Raw genomic sequence first — 22,656 nt, forward strand, 5'->3', positions numbered from 1 at the left:
GAGTTGCTGCCCTACCCACATCAAAGCTATGTAGTGGAAATTTAAATTGAGAGATAAATGACTTGTTTTTTGCAGTAATAGGAAGCTGTTAATTTGAAAAACATGAGGTTTTATTTTAAATGCTTGTTACTTCAGTTTTATATGAATATATCATCTGGTTGGTATAGTTCATCTAAGCTACTAGCTAAGCTTCTCAAACTGGAACACATTTTTTAAAGGTAGTAGAACACTGAAGTTTTTTGCAAAAGCATTTGTATAAATGGAAAAATATATATATAAAAGATGGTATGGAAGAGTATTCCATGCCTTAAAACTTTCTTGACATCCCTTCACAACAGTGTTTTCAGGAGATGAATATAATGTTTGTAGAGGTAGGTCTGGCTTGTTTTAGCCACCCATTATGGTTTTAGCACAAGATAAAAACCTTTAAAAAGTACAGTCTAAGTTATTTAAACAATAAACTGTAGATAATATAAACTGTAATATAAACTATATATTAAAACATAGTTACATATAAATATATATTATATATTTATATTATATATAGTTACGTATAATATATATTGATATATATAAAGCTTATTCAATATCATTAAGAAAATGAATGAAATTTTAAGAGTCAGAGAACAATTTACAACCCCAAATCCAACTGTTAGTGATTTAAAGGGATGTGTGTGTGTAGGGGGGAAATTTGATATAAAAGCATGCTTGACCACTGTTAACTGCTGTTGGCAGTGTACTAGCTTGATCTACTAAATATTTGTGTCTCTTTATCTGACCTAGGAGACCTGCAGAATCTTTAAGGAAAAGGATCTTTACCTCTGAGCCCGGTAACTCAAGCCTTCACCAGCTATGGAATTGCATCTGTCTAGGAAATATTTGCAAACAAAAAGGTACTCCTCTGTACTTCGATGCAGCATTCTGTTCTTGGTACGCGGTTAAAACAGATCACCAGTTCTGCTTTATTTTTTTTTCCCCAATAAACTATGTTTATTATGCCAATTCTAATTACCATGCAATCTAATGTTTTTAAGGCTTATATTTTCCACATCACTGGACATCACAAACATGAAAGCATTTTATACTGTCATTATACATCAATGTTTGCACTTGGGTATACATATATACAGAAATTATTCACACATCTTAACCTTGCTATTTCCTCCTTTCAAACCAACATAATTTTACTGTGAAAGCAGCTTTTTAATAAATGGTATAAGAAATACAGCAAGGCACACATTTTTAAAAACTTTTTTCTCATTACCACCTCAAGAAGCATAAAAAAAAAATGTTGTACTTAATTCAATAGAATGTCAACAGTTCCTAATATACAACACCATGCAGTTGTTTCTTGAAGTGTTGCATAGATTAAATTTTAAAATGAAATAAATAAAATGGTATTTTGTTTGTTTAATTTTTAGATGTATTGATTAAGGAGAGCTAATGACTTCTTTTTGCTGCAATCCAACAAAATTGTCACTTTAAACATAAAATAGTTTCAATAAACTTATGCATTATACACATAAATATTAAATTTGATACATAAAATAGAGGAGTACTGGCAGGTACAATTCTGAAAAGATAAACCAGACCGATCATGAAATCTGTGGAACTTCAAAACTTTAACGAACAAAACCCAGTGATAAGTACAGGAGCATCCAATTTAGGAAGGGCAGATCATTAGAGGTAGCTTGGGAGAGGAATCCGTGAGAAAGCAAATGGCTTTGCTACCATACCAGATGATCACTGAAATAGAACTAGCATATGCAGCCTGATCACAAAGCCAACATGGACAAATCACATTTGGAAAGAAAATTTATCTTGGGAGTCAGTGTAATGAAAGGCAGTGATACAATGGAATTGGAGGTCATCCCAGGGTTTACAGGATGAACCTGCACCTGAATTGCAGCCAAGTTTCTAAAAGGAAACAAAAAAGTAATAGCAGGTTACAGAAAATGCAGTTTTATTTGCAAAACATAGCTCTTCCAGAACAACCATAGATACTCATTAAATTATCACATGCCAGAGCCTTTAATGCAGAAGCATACAGTAGGCAAACAATGACTTTTAACAGCCTGAGGTACAAGGTAGTGTAAAAATTGTTTTGATGTAGAAAACTCATTGATTTTTGTAAAGACTTTGTTTCTAAAGAAACAATGGAAGTCATCAAATCTGACCTTTTCCCTGGATCCTGTCCTCATCCTTACCTGCAAACTTACCTTTAGTGCACTCAAAGGTGCACCGATCAATGAAAACATAGGGGTTTTTAAAAGGCAAACAACAAAAAGATCTACCCGTCACTTAGTTTAATACTTATGTAAACATATAAAATGAGATTTCAAGAGAGAAGGAACAGATTGTCACAGAAGTGTTCAGTGAATAGAACTGTCAGTGTCATCACTGTCTTTTTAAATTGTAAATAGCTATTTAGACACTTCTAGTACCAGCAATGAGTTAAATTTTCATACTATAGAATTATCCAGCTTGGAGTTTAGGGTTAAACTATTCATCAAAGAGCACAGGCTTATGATGAGGATTATGAAGAAATAACTGTCAGAATACAGCTCAAAGATTAGTGCAAAGTACATCTTGTAGGCATTTCCTAGGAGGCACTCCAGACATGCATTATGTGCCTTCCAAATTAAGCAGGAGTATCTGGATCTATCCAGTTACCTTCTCCTTTGATCTTATTTGCTGTAACTAGCCCCCCCCCCCCCCGGTTATAGAAGAAATATACTTACAGGAAAAGAATGAAAAGCTCAACAGTTTGTTTAGAAATTAAGGAAGAACTGATGTGAATAAAGAGGAAGATTATCAAAATGTTTCAAAATGTTTCTACAACTCTGGCAGGAGTTTTATGTATCTATAGTAAGAAAAGTCTCACTGATGGATTATGTCAGGTTTTTCAAAAAATACGTAATTCACAGATAATAAAAGATTATCTGTTTATTTAATTCTTTTAAAGAAGTCAGCTACGACAGTAAGGAGCTAAAAAGTCACAGTATTTTAAATTCTATAAAGAAACATTGGTCTATCCATCTCCCTATAAAAATTGTAAGAAAAAAAAATAAGCAAAAATTTAGATTACTCTTGTAGTTCCATTTTCTAAAAGTAAATTATTACATACTAGTTATTCTGTAAACCTCTATATTATTTTTCTCCTGTAATGTATAATTAACTAACAGTACTTTGCATTTCTGTATCATGTTTTATCTGTGGATCTCAAAACACTTCTCAGTGAATGAATCATGTTTCACAGGTCCCATCAATCATTATTCTCATTATTTTGCTGCTAACAAAACTGAGGAAGGGAAGGAATAAGCCATATAAAAACATCCATTGCTGAGCAAACATTGCTGAGCAGGAAATAACAGCCAGGCTTCTGAGTAGTAGTCCTGGGCATCAGCCATAGAGCCATCCCTCTCTCCTGGGCTTCTCTGGGTATTGTAAGTGGTGGGACATTCTGGCCAACATTGCAGCACTGTCAGATTTATTTTTCTTAAGCCCAAACAAAATATTTTTTTTCAAATTAAGTTAATACTTAAGTTGAAATTACAGATTCTGTACAAAAGGAAGGAAATAGCTTTTGAGACTTACTTGTAAGCACTAACAGGTAACACACAGAAGTATATCATATTTTCTAGAAATGACTCCAGACACACCACATAAACAAAAAGATATCAATGTATTGATCTCTACGCATATTGAATATGTGACTAAGAATTCCCATCCCTTTGGTGAGTCATGGGTCACAGTGACAGCAGAAGATTGCATGAGCTCATATACAGAAAGATAGCTCCTTCAAGCTGTCCCCTACTTAAGAAACAAAATCAGCATAGTTTTATGAGCACCTCTGTTAAAGAACTCTGTGTTGGCTTATATGAGAGATGAGTCAGTGCTGACAGATATTTTTGAGCCTACTTATAGAATTGCTATTATTTTAACACATTGGTCATTTCTTGTAGCACACTGATAAATAATAGAATTGCAACTTACATACACTTGCAGAAATAGTCTCCTCACCATTTAATTCTCCTGTACATCCAAAGCACATACTAAAATAGTATAAAACCAAACTACATTTGAAACTATGCTTTTTTTCAGCTTTGAAACCTTAGTATGCTTTTAAGGTACACATATACTATAGATTATTTTTCTCTAAGTATTACAGCTACACATGGAATTACACATTTAAATGAGCTTACAGCACAGGTGCTACAGGAAAAATAATGGTGTTTGCCATTTATCTTTCAAATTAAATAATGTGTTTTTAAATAGTAACTTTTTTCATAATACACTTATGGGAACAACATTTATCTGTCACATTTTAAAAGATGTATTAGTAATAAATGTAAATTACCTTTAGAAAATCAGTAATTAGCCTCATCAAAAAATAAACAATCTGCCACCAAAAAGATAATCTTTAGCATAGTTAAGTATAATAACTGTTATTTGAATAAGTTAACAAATTAGGATAGATTGCTTCTGTAATTCATTCCCCATAGCATGAGAGATGAAGTTAAAGCACCAAGCTTGTGAATGGGGGAAGGGAGCTCAGACTTGAGTGAAACCAAATCTAGCAGCTCATATATTCCTTTTTTGATGTGCCTGAGACACACTATATCTATCCTAGGGCTTTACTGCTGGGAATAATACAGTACATAACTTCCATGGAAGCAGTGCTATACATATCTGTTAAGAAACAACGTATCTTCTAATATTTAAAAAGTGGAATGTAGTGTGAAGGGCTTTGTTACCTTAAAATTATTTTTCAACATCAAGTCAAAAATTAATTTTTTCTTACGTTAAATGTTATAGTTTTATATAATGTTATAGTTTTGATATAATCCTATCAAATTGTTGTATACAGGCTCTGCATTACATTGCATTGTATTGCAGGGCATGTATCAAAATCCTCTATGTCCAATCTTTGTCCTTATACCTTGTTAGCTGCATGTTGTCACATCCCAGTCTTATGAAAAACATAGCTGGCTACCATGTAACTATGAGGTTCTGAAGATTGAGGGGAAGTTTATACAGTATTTTGAGATCCTCAGAGGAAAAGTACTTTCAATGAAGTGAAAAGATACGTTATTGTCTTCATCAGTGAAAGAATATGAACAAGAAGAAAATTACACACAGTAAGTATTCTTCCTCAAATTAAGTGAGTGGAGAAAAATATAAGAAAATTAATAAAACAGTAATTTAGGAAAAGTTTATGTTTACATAATCATCACTTATCAACCTCATACTTTAGTCATCATCTCAACTTCCATATAGAAGCCTATGTATACACATAATCTTTTGAATGTAATCCTAGAATATATAGTATCATTTATCAGTTTTGTAATTCCCAGCTGATTTCCTTTGCTTCTCCAGTTGTTTGGATGCGTCCAGGTATTAACCTAACTGGCAATCAGCAGGTCAGGAAAGCCCATTTCAAAGCCATTCAAGAAATATCCTCGCTGCTATGACAGTTCCAAGATAATGCACTATGCAAATAGATTTGTGTCTGAAAGAGATAGTGGCAAGGTGTAGACTTTTGCTGCCATAACCTAAAGATTTAGCTAGATGTATTTATACATATGTGAATATGTGAATGGTGGGTAAAACAAAAATGTGCAAAAGAAAACCCCAAAGCATAATAGTATAATACAGCAAAATCAGGAAATGCTGAAGTTAAATATCCAACAGGAGCAAAGCAATCTATTTTGTATGAATAGGCTCAGATCCTCTGCTATAGCTATACAGGTTGCAATAAGTGTGTACTAGTGGTTTCAACGATGAATAATGTCCTTTTCTTCTAGTAGTATCATGGAATCATAGAATAACTTAGTTGGGAAGGGATATTTGAATGTCATCTGGTCCAACCTCCTGCTCAAAGCAAGACTATCTTCAAAAGTAGATCAGATTATTCAAGGACATGTCCATGTTAATTTTGAAAATCCCCAAGTATAGAAATTTTAGAACTAGCCTGGGTGACCTGTTCCAGTGCTTAACCTCATGCCTTACTGGAAACTCCCTTGCTACAACTTCTGATAAGCAGCAGCATTTGGAATTGGAGTGGCATTCGGAGTTGCCAAACTGAGTCTGGTCTACTGGATGAGTGTTTCCAAAGACCAATGGTATTACTGCACAGCTATGTTGGCTTTTTGGCTCACCAAACTGGTGAGACTCAGAACAACAGCTCTATAGGATCTGATCCAGAAGTTGCTTTGTAGATCTTCTGTTGTTAAATATGCAGCTTATTGTTAGACATTCATGCGACATTAGAAACTCCAGATTTGAACCGTTCCAAAACTTTGGAAGAGATCAGAGCCAAATTTTCAACTTAGGTTCAAACATCTTATGTTTCAAAATGCTTACCACAAAATAGAACCAAAGCTTTCAGTACTGCTGTGTGGCTAACACTTTCCATTTGCTTTGGTGTTTGTGTCTTTGTTCTACATTACCTTCACATTACACTCTTCACTGGTGTTGCAAAGATTTCTTATTTTGGTAACCTCAACTTTTGGCCTAATACTAATAATGGCTCACTGAACATAAGTCATGGTAAGCTGACACCAAAAGATGACATTCTCTCTCTACTTATTTTCCAGTTTGCTTAGCCGTTCTTCATGGATTGTCTGTAAATATTTTAGAATTCCAACTCACTGGTCACTCAAAATCCATGTAAAACCAGAAGTTCAGATTCATCAAGCACATGTGAATACTTCCTAAGGTCAGCTGTCTGTGGAGAAGGGGTGAATGAGTAGAGCTGGTTTCTGGTTCCACAGCTCAGTTGATAAAGGAAGAGGAGGTGATACAGAAATATTACTTTTGAAGGATTCCCAAGTTCTGCAAAATAACAGATTTGAAGATTCCAGAAGAGAGCTGCTCCAGTCAGTGCAAAGTAGGAGCAGCTACTGTCCACTGCATTTGTTGACCAGTGGTATGTAATTCAGGATTTTAAAGGATTTTAGTGTAATTAAAACAAATGATTAGTACTACCATAAAACAGAAACCCTGGATGGTGATTCATCTCCTTTCATTGTATAAAACTGTTAAAAAAAATTAAAAGCAAGAAATGAAAAGAAAAAAAAAAAAAAGGTGCAACTTGTATATTGTAAAGTACATACCTGTTTTTAGGATAATGTATATGCCTGGAGAGGGTTACATTCTATCTGTGCATATTAATGTGTCTTTCCTTATGAAGAGTCAGGAGAGTTTCTTCACAAGTAAGAGTTTTAGTGTTTTGGTGCAAAACCTCCTTATTCTGTGAATGGCTGGGCTTTAACTGAAACTCTATGGCTGAAACCTCTTCAGAAGCAGCAACACATCCTTTGGGCTCTTCGATTCCACATGATTTTCCTATAGTACTCTTCTTACTGCTAAGCTCTGGAGAATTCTTTTCCAAACCTTCCATTTTCCGATCTGAAATCATCAAATCATCAGCAGCATTTTTCAAATCATTTGAAGCATTTTGTTTGTTAGGATTGGGAACATTTATATTAATGTCATCATCACATAAAAAAGATAAATGCCTATTTTCTGATGAAGTTTTAGCTTTTTCTATTGACTCTAGAGTCACTTTGCCTGGTGACTCTGGAGGTATTTCAGAACTAATGTTAGAAATAGGTTGCTGCTGTTCAACTCGTGCTTCGGTAGTACCATTAGAAACAGATTGCTGCTGTTCAACACGCTCTTCTTCAGGGCAAGCTTCAAAAAAGCATTCAATATTTTCTCTGTCATCTGTGAAGTCCAGTGGCACAGGAGTGCTGCTCTTTTCCTCTATGTATTTGATTACCTCTCCACAGTCACTATCGTGAGAAGAAAGTGAAAGATAAGAATAGAAGTCCCCTTTTCTTAGCTGGATGGGTCTGTGAGAGTGTTCTAACACTTTTTCCTTGATCTGTGTTAATGAAGCTGGAGCAGATGACTCACATTCGGGTTGTGACTTACTTTTCAAAGCCGTTGATGCCATGTCTATTATCTCCATCACAAAGTTGTGTACTGAGCCATCTTCCAAATTTCTTTTATCAAAAGTAGAAGATTCACAGTTACAGCATGAATCAGGACCACTGGCTGAAGACTCGTGTTCTGCTTCATTGGATTTCAAGGCTGCACAGCAATCAGTAGATTTTTCAGTAGTGCCTACTCTGTGTTGCTGACCATCGGGTAGGGATGCTTGCGTGTCTACGCAGTTCGTTTCTGAGGAAGATTCAGTACAAGGTTTTTTAGCGGGAGAGTAAGCAACACCATGACAATCAGACTGAAGATGACTTTGACATTCTTTTGGAGGGTTTCTGGATCCATCTGACAACAGAGCAGTCTCCTTGCCATCCATATGTGAATCATCTGAACTGTCTGTAAATGCTTCACAGACACAACATTCATTTTCAGCTTCTCTAACATCAAGTGATGTATGAGTTCTGGAAGTTGCTGATGTTCTCACGAGCACTTCCTTTTGACTGCCAAGAGTATTTTCAACATTGCCATTCTCCATATCATCCACGAGCTGATCCTTCACAACCTGAGAAATATCTTTCCTTATGTGACCCTTTGTCCCTTTTTCATGATCACGTGGTACATTCTTACTGTTGCCATTATTCTCTGGTATTTTCTGTACTGAACCATTCAAAAGTGTTTCAATGCTCAATGTATCTCTGGCTTTTGATGTCTCATTACTAACTTCTTTACTGTGCTGAATTTCATCACTGAGGTTACTTTTTCTCTTCTCCCTTGTCAAAGAAAATTTTGGTCTAATCCAAGTTTGGAGTTCATTTTTTATATAATCAAGTCCTGAAATTAAATTGCATTCTTCATAAATATCCTCATCAGTTGCTATACTGGAGTCATCATCTTCATCTTTGATACCTAGCTCTTCCTCAGTTAAGGTAAGGGTGGAACTTGAAAGCAAATCACTGTCATCTTCATCATCAGTACAAGCAGAAGTGCAGGAGACATTAACAATCATGCTGACATTGACATCGCTCTCATCAGCTACAGATCTATTAAGATGTTTTCTAAATGATGCATTTGAATCTGGTATTTTATTTCTATGCAGTACGATGTCTTCAGAGCAGAGAGAAAGATCCTCACTGCTGCTGAGTTCAGTGAGAGAAGCTGCTGAGTCTTCATTGACTGAGGATGCAATATCTACAGACAGCTGTCCAGTAAAAGACATTTTTTGAGAGCTACTTTGGAGTGTTATATCAGAGATGCTGCGCTTTATCTTTTGATCTAATGGACTTTGGATATTCTCTAAACGATTCAAAAGATCTAATGTCCTTTTGCTGAGCTCTCCAACAGAATCACTGCTTGCACTTATGTCTCCTGAACCGTGATGACTAAAAAGATCTTCGTTGCTTTTGTAGGAAGTCAGCCAGCTCTCCAAAGAGGTGCTTCGTTGAAGACCATCTCCACTTTTAAAAATACCTGAGCTGAACAAATCTCCTACTACAGACAGTGATTCTAATGAAGAACTACGAGACAAAGTTGAAATCTGCTTTGTATTCTCTGTAACAGCTAATTTTCTTACTGTTTCTCCAGACTTACAGGAACTGGGATCTGATCCTCCAGGGATACTTGCCAGACTATGGTCATGAATAAACCCATCTGGTTGTGACTCTCCAGGTTTATGTTCAAATTTACCAGGTACTTTATCAAAACTAAAGCCATGAAACAAAGCACCCTCTGTGTGCGTCTTTTCAAGTTGTGATTGTTTCATTATCACTGGCAATTTGAATTTGGAGCCTTGAAGATACGAGTAATCATAAAATGTAAACACATCATGTTTTCCTTGCAGTTCTTCTAGACAAACAGGTTTACACATGGTAATGCTGTCCAAGTCCTCATCAATTTCACTTCCACAACATCCAGAAGGTGCCAACTGGCAATCATCTGAGAGACTAACGTGGTCTTCTTCATCTTGCTTTATTTTTTGTTTTATTACATCAATTATGCCATCCATTTGAGTTTCTGCATGTCCAATTTCAGGATTACTCTGAGTGCTTTCAATATCATTTAGTAAAAAAATTTCTGAATTATTTGTAGTTTCTGTATCACATTCACTCACTATCCCACTCTCACTCTCAGAATGCCTGCTTATGTTTCCACTTTGGTACATATAGTTGTATGTTTTTGCCAATGTCATCCCCCCTATTAGGTCTGGCAAGGATTTGGTAGATGAAAATGAAGAGTCTTTACTAAGACTTTTGTTTAAAATGTTAGACTGTGTTACACTGGAGAGTTTGGATGTTTTTTTCAAGAAAGGCATGTGTTTTTTTTCTGATAATTCAATATTATGAAGACTATAGACCTGATAGATGTGAGGATTTGGAGGGGAAGTAATGGTTGGACAATAAAGAGGACTTCCATGATCACTGATACTTTCATCTTCATTCACATCATTGTCACCACATTCTCCTGAAGCAGTTTTCCGACTTAGATCATCCTTCTGCTCCTGATCAGGATCACTTAAATCTTCATGAACACTTATCAGCTTATTACTTATGTCAGTTTCATCCCATTCTAGTGCATCTTCACTTGGACCATTTAGATCCATCAAACTGGCATCAATAACGTTCAGAGACTCCTATAAAAAATAATTTAAAAATCAGAGATTAAAAATATTTACAGCTCTACTTTAAAAGTGCTTACATTGAAATCATTTAACTACGTTAATGGGAGTAAAGTGAATTTTTGGAACAATGATCATTAATAGGCTTTTACTTTTGTCATGTATTGTGTACCATTTAAATGATCAATTAAAATGAAAACTACTAAATTCTGCATAATTTCTTATTTTTCTTCTTATTTGCCACTAAAGCATAATACAGAAAATTTTACTTTACTTTAACAGAGATTAATTGTGGTTAGTCATTTTATAACAAGCATTATCCATTCTGCAGAATCACACAGAAGTGTTCTAATAAAAATATGCTGATAGGTGTTTATTATGTTGGATATATGAGAATATCTCTTAGCCTGCTTAAGTTTAAAAGAGCTAAGCTATAAATGTTTTGCAAAAGGTTTTAATAAAATGTTTATAACAAAGTTTTGTGCAGTCAGCCTTAAAACAACTGATCTAATGCACTGGATATCACTAGACTTGATGAATTTTTATTAGAATTTCTGTTTATTCTTTACTTGATAATAAAGGCAGTACTAATGACCAGTAAGTAACACTAATGAATGTTAATATCTTCAGCTGTAAGATCAATCAGTCTAATCAAATACTACATGAATTTCAAATATTGTCTGTGCTGACACTGTTCTCTGGGAACAGGCTAATAAATAATTGAGCAAAACTTAGTTTGATTTTTTTAAGACTTTTGTAGCTTTCCAGTGAGCTATTATGGGCTCAGAACACGTAGCCTCAAGTATTATTACTTCTAGAAACACCTGTGGGAGAGAAAGAGCACCTTGACAACTCTTCCAACTGAAATGTGATATGTCAAATGGCCAACAGCACTGACTCACCTTAAAATCCTCAAAGTAGGAGAGAAGTGGTTGCTGATTTGGGGGCTTGCTCTCTGAGATCAAATTAATTTCTCTTAATTTTTCTATTTATTGAGAGCTTTCCATTTTAGGGAAGATTTTGCTTACATAGTAAGTCTTGCAATAGGACTGCTAACTAATGTAAAATTGTTTAATTTAAATTTTCTTAACAGCTGAACAGTGATCACTGTATCCAAAAAATCAAATACTTAAAAAAAAAAAAAAAAAAAAAAAAAACAACAACTTTCAACAATGATCTCTCTCGAGCTTTCTTGGAGCAAGTTTGACTGCATGCCGAACAGCAATCTAAATGACAACAAACTCACTAAGTTACTGAAATACAAGAAGATAAAGGGAGGCTGTAGTCAAATGAACAGTTGTAAGCAACTTGGTTGCAGACTTAGATTCATAAAGACTCAGCCAAGGTTAAGTGAGCTGAGGAAGGCACATATGTCTGACTGGAATTCTCAGCTGTGAGCTCCTTTGAAGGAGGAACTAAAGCCTGCTCATCTCTTTCAAGACAAATCATAAGATAATCTCAAACAGTTCAATAGTTAGGGCACTGATTTTGGACGTGGGACAGTTTGTAAGACTGGGCATAAGAGACATGAACCAGGCTCCCATTCTCCTAAGAGAAGCTGTTCTGAAAAGAAGCCTACTTATGCTATTTTATTTTGCATAAAACAACTAAAAATTAATTGAGTCACAGTCAGATGAGGAGAGTTTTAACCCACAGTGCAATGTTCAACACATTTGACTGGCAAGATGCATAAATAGCTCCAAATCCATCCTTCAGTGTCTATATAATTACGGATATTGGTGGCACTATTTCTGTGGAAGACACAAAGGTATCCTAATGCTGCATGTCCAGACTAAAATACTCAAATGGCATAAGGAAAAGAATGATTTGTTCCAAAACAGGCAGAGTAGCTATCCACCATTCAGCAGAGTGATATGAAAATTAACATATTTGATAAAATGAGACCTTCATTTAAGATAAATCCCCATACTCCATCAAGCTTTGTTGTAAGGTAGATCCTTGTGCAGTGCAGCTGCATTAAGATATCAGAAGTAACTGTGGGCAGGAATTTGTGTGCCAAGGAAATGTTCCCTCCTTGGCAGGTTAGACAGTTTTTGGGATTTTGAAAATTAGTCCTGTCTAATGTTGAAAGCTCTTTGTAGATATACATACTCCAAAACTTTTACAGAATGAGTCCTTTCTTTTCTCCCTCCCTCTGAGATATTGTCTTGAGGTAGCTTAGATTTTAAACTATGAAAAAAAATATATAAATAATTTGTTAGACAACTAAGGCTATCAGAGCAGTGCTGTACATTGTAGAGTTCAGCAGTCCATGTTTGGATTTGCCAGTTTACCATGTTTTCATCCCCTTACCAACCTGCACCTAAAAAAATGGTGCAAGAGAATGATGATAATTACATTAAGTTAGTTTGAAAGCCTGTTAGATTAAACACGAAACCAGCTAAAATAACTCATTTTCACTGTGTTATGTTTTACGACTCTGTAGCACTTAACATTAGGAAGATATTGCTGTGAAAAGCTTCCTAAACTGCGCAATTTTACTGTTTTAAGCTTCTGCCAGCTGCAGAAAGAATTCCCAAAGGCAGGAAATCAGCAGCAGGTTCCAGGGATTTTATGTTCCACAGAATCTGATTTTGTTTTTCAAAAACAAAACATTTGGTCCTTATTGGTCAGGAAGATAACCTTCCCCCTGTAAATCAGCACTTGGCTGCCTTGTTTGTTCTGTAGGTCAGATGGACTGAAACAATAAAACATGTAGAGTTGTGACCTCACCCCATTCATCTTCACTGAGTACTTCTTACTTCAAAGCCTAGTTTTTATCCTTCAAATGCACATGCTTTTCTGAGGTCTGGTGTATATTCAGAAGTTTTACAGACAGCTATGATGATAGAGAATTTAATTATTATTTTTTTCTTATTGTCAAAGTTATTGTCACTTCCAAAGGCTTTTATGTAGACATGGTCATTTTACCAGCACAGCTTTCTCTGTCCAAGGAATTGCCAGAATTGATATTATTAAATTACTACCTTTCTTATAAGCATCATCTTCCCTGAAGAGACCTACCAGTACACCTTTAGTGGTTATCAGCTATGTTGGCAGCCCTTACCAAATATAGACCAAGTTTAATTTTGTCTGAAACAGACCACCCAGCCAACGTCACAAAACCATCCTGTAGTTGGCATTTTTAGCAGAAGTATACATTTTTCCCTTTCTTTTTTACAATATTTAGCAAGCTGCTCAAACAAGAAGAGCATTCAGACATTGCAGTGACTTTTGGAGAGAATAAGCACCAGGCAGGCTTTTGAATAAAGCTCTGGCTTGAAAAATGGAAGGTGGTGTCACTCCAGCCTATGTTTGCACTGACAGCAGTACCAATCTCTATGCACAACTGTTATCATATCAGATGTCTCCCTGTCAGGCTACTCAAAACATAGGTAAGGTGATGGAGAACTAGAGTTACCACAATAGTAATATATGTGTGGGTGTGGGTGCTTGTGTTTATACACACACACACTTGCACATATATAAATGATGTTTCTAAATTCCCAAATGCACTAAGGAAATTTAGTGCAATCAGTTACACCTGCTAGTATTCAAAGAAAGCTCACTTTGCCAGACTGAATTGTACCTTTGGTTAAATTTGGTCTCCGAGTGTTCTGCCATGGACTTCAGCAAGCATGTGTGTGTGTATGTATGCTTATAGCATCTTTCTAACAATGGCTATCTTCATACAGTAAATTTTATCATATTAAAGTCACTAAACACAACTACTTCTGGAGTCAATGGCAATGGCCACATGATTCAGAGTAAGAGGATGTAAAGTCTTGACCAAGCAAGCAAAAAATAACAACATAATAACAACAAGGAGAAGCACAGTATTATGTATATTCCAGTTTTTATCACTAGATAAACAACACTTAAGAAGTATTTATTGCTGCCCAAAACATTTCTAATGTAATTAAAACAAGAACAAATTAAATTAAAGACTCAGAAAAGTTAAAGATAGAATTAATTCTACTGTATTGAAAGTGTTGTCTTAAGGAGTCTGGCTGTTCAGGGTTCAAACTGGAAACTACTTTGCTTAGGGTAGTAGTCCCATTTTAGTGGGATAACTCATGTTAGCAAAGTTAAGTATGCACTTAAATGCTTTTAGGGCTGATATCTAGTAGTTAAACAGTTAATCTGCTGAAGATGTTAATGGGAAGAAATAAAATTATTGTCATATAAGGATATTTCCTCAATCACAGTACTCTTTAGAAAAAATCTTAAAAATGCATTTTTTCCCATTTGTTTCCTTTTTAAAACACAGATAGTTTTGCTTTTTCTGCAGCAAATTTTATTAAACAATAATTCTCTGTTTTGTACTCATTTGCATGTGCTACTCCAGTACAGATACTTTGTGTTAGTGAAACAAGCCTGTAATGTAACCCCTACGTACCATTATATATTTTTAAAGGAATTAACATGAAAAAAAATGAGCTTTTAGAATAATAAATACAAACTCTGTTCCTCTCTCCCCTGCAACATATCCTTCAGTTGCTGTGGACAAATTATCCAAACTCAACTGCACTTAGGGGCCAGGGGAAAAAGAAAAAGAAAGAGAAAGAAAGAAAACCATCCCCCATCTCCAGGAATGTGTGCACACTGAAGGAAGACAAACATGATTTTGTCTTTTGAAAAACACAAGCATGCCAAGTACTTCTGCTGAGGGAAACAGTCATATGTACAGTACCCATTTCACTTCTGCTTCGCTTAAGTTCATTTTCTAAATGGGGTTCCCTATATTATAGCCAACAAGAAAACTGTCCACATTTCCCAACACCAATATTTTAATATGCATTAATATATGCATAATATGCAATGTGCATTATACTGAAGTGACCTGCACATTACAATATGGCCTCAAAAAATACAGAAGCCATTTGCTTTACTACAGATCACTAGAGAAACCAGTATATTTATTAAGACCACTGTAGAAACTAATCATTAACATACATGCTTGTTATAACTACAGTTGAAATAAGATGATACATGTTTCTTTGCTGAGAAAATAAGAATACAAATCTGTGTTTTTACTTCCTCATGTTTCATTTTACAATTATCATTGCCTCCCTCAATGAAATAATATACTAAATTCTGCACATGCAGAACGTGTCCTTCCCTGTTGGGCATTACAGGTGCTTACAGGTATTTCCAGGGTCCTATGTGTGCGGTTGTGTGTACAGATTGCTGTACAATAGGAAGGACACTGACATCACCTCTGCTCTCTGCTGTGACAGGTGCCACCTGCAAGGGTCTCGGCACAGGCCGGGTCTTATGGGAGCAAGAGATTCCACTGCTGATCACTGTCTCCATGATGACATTTGGATTTCTCTTATAGTGCTCTGAAATAAAAGTCTAGAGGTTTGCCTTGTCATATGCCGCTTTTAAAACTGATAATTTTCTTTATCATGATACAGGTTTTGTGGGCACATGTTCTAACCAACAGATTGAGTAATTTCAGTGACATTTTAACAAGATGCTCACCTGTAATCTAGAAGACCCTACGAGTAGTATAAGTGTTTTAAAAAGTCAGAGAAACTAGCCATTCTGCTGCTCTTTAAGTGTCTCTTTACCACGTTAGTTAACACTCAGGTCACTCATTCCTGCACATGAGTCCTACAACGATCTTAACAGCTTTCTTGATAAACTATCCACGGTACCAGATGGCACTAGGCCCTTAACTCCTGCCCAGCCAGTGCAGAAGAGCCAGGCTGGAACAGAAGGTGAGTCATGTCAGCAGGAAGCCCACAGGGACTCACTTCTTTCACAGACCAACACAAAAACTGGGACTCAACACATTTAGTCCCTTTGCTGTGCTCAGAGTATAACTACTGCTACACCACACCTCATTCATCTTGAAGCCTCTGTGGAAGCAGAGGCCTCCGTTTTTGCTGCTGCATCCTCGTGTGGCTTTTTAACTTCTCCAGTTCTCATTTGCTCAAGAACACTTTCAATGTTACCAGGGAGCAGAAGAACATCTGTAACATTTTTATGTTGAATCATATTGTCATCCAAATAGGTTTACAATCTCAGACCTGTATTCCAAGCTGTGTATTTGTGTGGTTTTTTTTTGCCTTCCCCCCCCCCCCAGTTTTTGTGTGTGTGTGATGAGAAAGCCTAGCTACATAGCATATTTTACTGACTGTTGTTTTTGCTGCTTTGTAGTTTTCTTTTCATCTGTCAAGAGGTTACATGACAGGATTTTTCACCCTTGAATGTCATTTTGGTCTCACCCCTACTTCAGAAGAATATGTGATTTTCTTTGTGCAAGAATCCAACACAAGCACTTTATGAAACTCTTAGAAAAATGTTCCTAGTTTGACCCAAACCCAAAATGTTGTCATGCATACCTAGTTTAGTAAAGAGCAAATCCTGGCACTCTACCTCAAACACATGCCCATGCAAGTTGGTAGAGTTCATCTATGCCAAGTCTCAGAATTTGGCCCAATCAAAGACCTTAACCTTTATGGTTAAGACAAAAAAATATATAAAAAAATAAAATAAAACAACACAGCAGAAATAGGAAATCTGAGGAACTGACGATGCTTAAATAGGCTTAACTATTGCTTGTCTATAAACCAGAATTTCAGCACATTTTTTCACTGTGCATTTTCACTGTGCCCTTATTCACATCAAAACAGTTACCTTCTGCACTCAGATCACATAATAACAGAATGGTTCTCTGGGCAACCCATTCCAGTGCCTCACCACCCTCATGGGAAAAAATGTCTTTCTTGTATCTAAACTAAATCTACTCTCTTTCAGTTTAAAGCCATTCCCTCTTGTGCTATCACTACACCCCCTGACAAAGAGTCCCTCCCCAGCTTTCCTGTAGCCCCCTTTAAGCACTGGAAGGCCACTATAAGGTCTCCCCAGAGCCTTCTCTTCTCCAGGCTGAACAACCCCAACTCCCTCAGCCTGTCTTCATAGGAGAGGTGCCCAAGCCAATGAACAAAGCTGTGCTGGCAAAGTTACACTGGCATAATAGAATTATTATTGTTTTGGCTTTGTAATAGTTCAGAGGTCTGCATAGTGGCTAAGGATATTTTCAATTTAATAGCATTTACAGTGCAACTGGTATTCCTTTAGTGGTGTACTACTCTCAGTTAAACCAGAACAACTCAGTGGATGCTATGAAAGCACTCAGTAGCCACAGTAGTAACCCTCCACCTGCAACGGGCACATCAGGAAACCTGAAATCACAGAGTTTTTAAGAGCTTTGTTTCAGCAGAAATAAATGTTTGTGAGAAACACTAAAGAGTGAGAATCACCATAGAAACAGTTAGATATAAGGTACAAAAGGACAGGACATAAGCCCCTGGGAGCTCGACCTTAGGAGAAACCTAGAAAGAAAGTTTTCTCACTGAGAGCTGGAGAAGAGAAGCTGATTTTCTGAATAAAAATTCTTTCCATATACAGGAAAGGGAGAATTTATCAATTATTTATGAATAAAAGAACTGCATGAAGGATATCTGGGTCTCCCATCAGTTTATCTTTTTCCTGAAGCAGTTAAGAGACTACCAAATTTAGTGTAATTCATATCATCAAAGGCAACTGACTCTTTATTTTCCCCTATGTAAATTTTCAACAGGATTTCTTTGTAATCTCAGTTCAGGTACTTCTTGATTTCATTGATACACCATCTGTAAACTTGGGATATTGACTGGAGGGGAGTCAATAAGCAAGTATGGTGAAGTCTGAAGCTTGCAGAATGCTGCATATTACAAGTGCTTCCACAATGTGCCAACCTATGGATTTCCAAGCATTAAGTTAAACCCTGCTGCTGTCAATAAGTAGCAGAGAGTAAGCACCTCGAGACTACAACAACACTACTGCTCCTTGCCATTGCATAGCCTCTGTCTAAGAAGAGCTGCTTTTCAGATGTTGCAGAACAGAAATACTGGCCTTATCTCCAGGTATAAGAGGTCCCTAGGCAGAACTGTTTCACTAAAATCATCTCACCCTTGAACTTCCAGATTTTTTTCTCTCATCTCTATCACTGGTAAGTGTCTGTTGTTTATAGTCATCTGTGTACATAACAGATGCCAACACAGCCCTGGAGTTGGCTGAAAAAAATAAAAGGGTTGGAAATTTCAATCTAATCTAGGATGTTGAATGGATTCTGGGCAATATGTGAAGTACCAGTGTTACACATATATTTTGATGTGGTCACTTGAGAAATGATTTAATATAAGCATACTTGATAGAAATTCACTTAGAAGATGACAAAGTAAAGGACAACTATTTCTTGTTAGGGTGAGAGGTTTATAATTGCCTGCCTTAGTTTGGCTGAGTACAAAGTTACAATGAGGAGTATTTAATTAGTACAAAAATACTACTGTCATTCTTCAACATTCTTGTATTACAGGAAAATTTATTTTAAATGTTATACAGTTTAAGCTTGGGCTCAAATTGGAACATAACCTGAAGATTTAAATCTATCTGCATTTCTTATTTTCAGAGGTGTTGAGTCACAAAGTCCAATGAGCGCTCCCTACAAAGCAGTGTAATAACTGAGGGGCACGAAGCTATGAGTATTAATGTTATCAGCATAAATGTTATTAACATACAACTTTAGAGCATTTGGCTTAACACTAAAACAATATTCCTCCCCACTTTTAGAAATAAAAAATTATTTTTAAGATGAAGTGTTTTCCTGCTTTGTTCAGTAAACCTGCTGGATGAGCTGTGACTCCGTAAATTTAGGAACTCATTTATTATTTTGCTACATTGGACACTGCATTTATTCACACAGTGCATCTCTAAACCTAGCTTTCATTAGAGCTGTGGGGAGGCCCAGTCTTTCTCCCTTCTCTGGAGAAGGTGAAGCTCAAGAAGATAATTAACCATGAAACAATGAGGAGGCTTGCTGGGTAAGCACTAGTGTGAAAACAGTTACTCCTCACAAAAGAGGGGAAATTAGCTGGCTGGATAAAAAAGGAAGTGTCAGACTGGAAGACTGAAAGGACTGCCAGCATAAGTAGATAGCTCTATGCATCATTAATGCAATTTTTTTAACACTTAAACTTCACTGCTTTCTAAATTTAAACACATTTAAATGCTATGTGTTAGGGGAGATTAATATGCCATTTTAAAATAATTTCTCTTAAACTTTCCATTTTCACATTTCACCAGTTTTAGTCACCCTTCCCACATATGAACAAAATCACCAGCCTCTCAGCATTGTACTCTTGTTTACAAAGATAATGTAAACAGAGCATTCTAAAAAGATTCAATTTGCTCATTGTATTTTACAAGCACATTATTTTACATTAAAACAGATATTTTTATGAACAGAAAGTTTGTTTTGATTTTACTGTTTCACACAGTAAAGACTTATGATGTGCGTTTCCTTTCAAAACTTCCTTCTTCTCAAACAGTGTTCCCTGAAGCAGCCACATTTTTGGCAGAAATTCAGTTATATGCTATGCCAAAAGAAATAGAATAAACAAACACTGCTTAATGCAGCTGGCTAGGTAATTTACATATTACTGCACACCAAACACGAAGACCTGAATATGGATTAGAGCTACACTGATGACACAAATACCTTATATGTAAAGAGAAATAAAATTCGGATCATCTTTGCTAATGATTTACATCTTATTATTTAATGTATATTGTATTACCTCAGACACATAAATGTATGTCCATATTTAAATATTACACAAATGTTATAGAAAATTATACTTTCTGTGTATTTTACAGAAAAATGTACTAAAGATCTCTTGAAAAGCTGTTACGTGGGTGCAAAGTTTTCTCCTGGTGAAAGCAGCCTGCTAAATGCCTACATCCTAGTTTTTGGAAATAGTAAACCAACCAAACAAACAAAACACAAGCACAATGAAAACCCTGTAGGCATTTATTGAAACTGCTTTGCCATACATGAAAATATTGCACAGGTAGGCCTCTAAGCCTGCAATTCATGTTCTTTCACAAGGCATCTGCCATTTTGGGTAAGATCAACAGTCCATTTGAGAGATGAGTTTATCTCCTACAGTGGTCTATAGTGGATGTTCAAGGTTGTTGTTTTTGTTTTTTTTTTAAAGGAACAGATTAGCATAGAAGCTGCTATGCAAAATTTGAAAAATCAGACTGTGGGGACTTTCAGAGTAGGAATTTAATAAGCATTGATTGACTTCTCCATTAATTTGTCTAATTACTTCCTGAAGTCATTTGTATTTTTGTTATCCACAACATCATGTAAGAGCAAGTTTCACATTTTTACTACACACTACATAAAAATAATATTACATAAAAATACTATTTCTTTTTGATTGTTTTGAATCTCTTGACTGATAATTTCATGAGGTACCCTGTTATTTCTCATGTTAAGAGAAAGAGTAAATAGTTGTTCTTTATTTTCATTCACTTTTTTTTTTTTTATTATTTTATCCCTTTCTGCTTACAGCTTATGCACCTCCTATAATATTCTATAATAATGAACAAGGAAACACTGATTAGTCATATATTTTCTGAAGATCCTTCAAATACATTTCCATAATGGTTGGAGGATTGGGGCCCTATTATCCAATACCGAAGACCCTTGTAGGATGGAAATAACTGCTGTACAACCTGTTAGAAAATGAGGCATCTTCCCCTCTTTCTAAAAATTATTTTTCTTGAGAACTCTTGAAACAAAGTATCAGAAAATTATCTTCAATCACACTCACGTACCATTCCTGGCAGAACTAGGGTCATCAGAGTTGCAATGCACCAAGTCATTAAATTAATTCAATAATCACTACTTTGTGACTTTTGTATTTTTCTTAATCTAATTTTTTAAACAATGCAGGCCTGAGTCATGATCTTACAATTAGTGAATATTAGGCACCTGAATAAAATACTGACTTCATCCTGTAATCTGAACACAGTACAATGCCAAGAGTCACTATCAGCTTGGCACTTTTATATATCTGGCCCTATACTTAAATGCTTAAATAGGAACTGAGTTTTTCTGAAATGTGATCTCTACCACTGAAAATAAAAAAACTAAACATTTTTCCTCTTTCATTTTAATGAGTTATTTTTGCCATTTAAATAGCTTATGATAGTTCTTTTACTATCTGCACACGCTGGAAACATCAGCTCCCCAGCTTCTGAATATTACATATTTTGCTACTAAAACCAATAATTTCTGCAAATTCACTTGAAGATTTTATACATCTTACATTTCAAATGAACATGTTTCTAAAGCAGGAAGTGTCTTACTATCAGAGCTGTGGCAAGAGCTTTGCTCACACTCTTTCAACCATTATTTTATGTGTAATACAGAAAAAGTAGACAAATAGATTTATACCTGATTGGTAGAATACATGCCACCACAATATAAAGACCTAAGCCTGTTACTGTGATGTTGACTATTCCCATTAGATTGTTAGAAACCTCACATTTCTAGGTTTTATAGAATTGAATTCTTCTGTCCTACAATTCGAATTTTTGTAATTACTTGATAAATATAAGTATATAAAAAATTGTGGCAAGTGGATTTACAATATTATCTATAAATGCAAAGAACTTAAGAATGTTGAGAATGCATGTAAGAATGCACTGTCAATGAGGATCAAATGCCATTACCCATGGGAGATACGGTACTTTCCATGAACATACGTTGAATTACAAAGGCAAACAATAAATTGGCCTTTTAGATGCCCTCACTGCCATTCTGAATCTCTGAGGGCTTGTAAGCACCAACCACTTTAAAAAAAAAAAAATCAGACAGGAAGTGTTCCCAACTTTCTACCAGCTATTAAATTCTCTCACCCAACTCAAAAACACCACCAGACAAACATGGTCACCAATAGATCACTGAGAAACAGAAGAATCTTCCGGCCACATGGATGAACACAGAAGCCTCGTATATTCCCAAAAGAAAATATTTCCAGCTTCTCACTGGATAACACAGCATTACTGATCCGCCTTGAAAGTTCCTGAGATATGAGATATAGCAGTTTAAGGTGTTTAAGTAACTTTAAGCTACATTAATTTCCTCTCCTTCTGAAATCACATTTGAACAGATTAAAACTGCATTAACCAAAGGAGGAACACATACACATTAAAAAAAAAAAAATCCAAATAAGTAATTCTTTTTA

The 22,656-nt window shown here is 35.7% G+C and overlaps 1 protein-coding gene across 4 annotated transcripts in view; it reads right to left on the bottom strand.

The window, feature by feature from the left end:
* Positions 1-929: 929 nt before the first annotated feature.
* AKAP6 (A-kinase anchoring protein 6) overlaps positions 930-22,656 on the bottom strand; it is a gene marked incomplete at its 5' end in the record, with an annotated part of 224,730 nt that continues 203,003 nt past the window's right edge. For 3 of the 4 annotated variants that reach the window (XM_084287751.1, XM_084287749.1, XM_084287752.1), the window contains 2 exons: positions 930-1,917; positions 7,119-10,576. In XM_084287751.1, coding sequence (XP_084143877.1) covers positions 7,160-10,576 — 3,417 coding nt within the window. In that variant the 3' untranslated portion in view covers positions 930-1,917; positions 7,119-7,159. Of the gene's footprint in view, positions 1,918-4,143; positions 5,513-7,118; positions 10,577-22,656 lie in introns of those variants that run through there. The other variant, XM_084287750.1, reaches the window with a different exon arrangement.

Source organism: Netta rufina (genome assembly GCF_964035555.1).
Source record: "Netta rufina genome assembly, chromosome: 5".
In the NCBI taxonomy this organism is placed as follows: domain Eukaryota; kingdom Metazoa; phylum Chordata; class Aves; order Anseriformes; family Anatidae; genus Netta; species Netta rufina.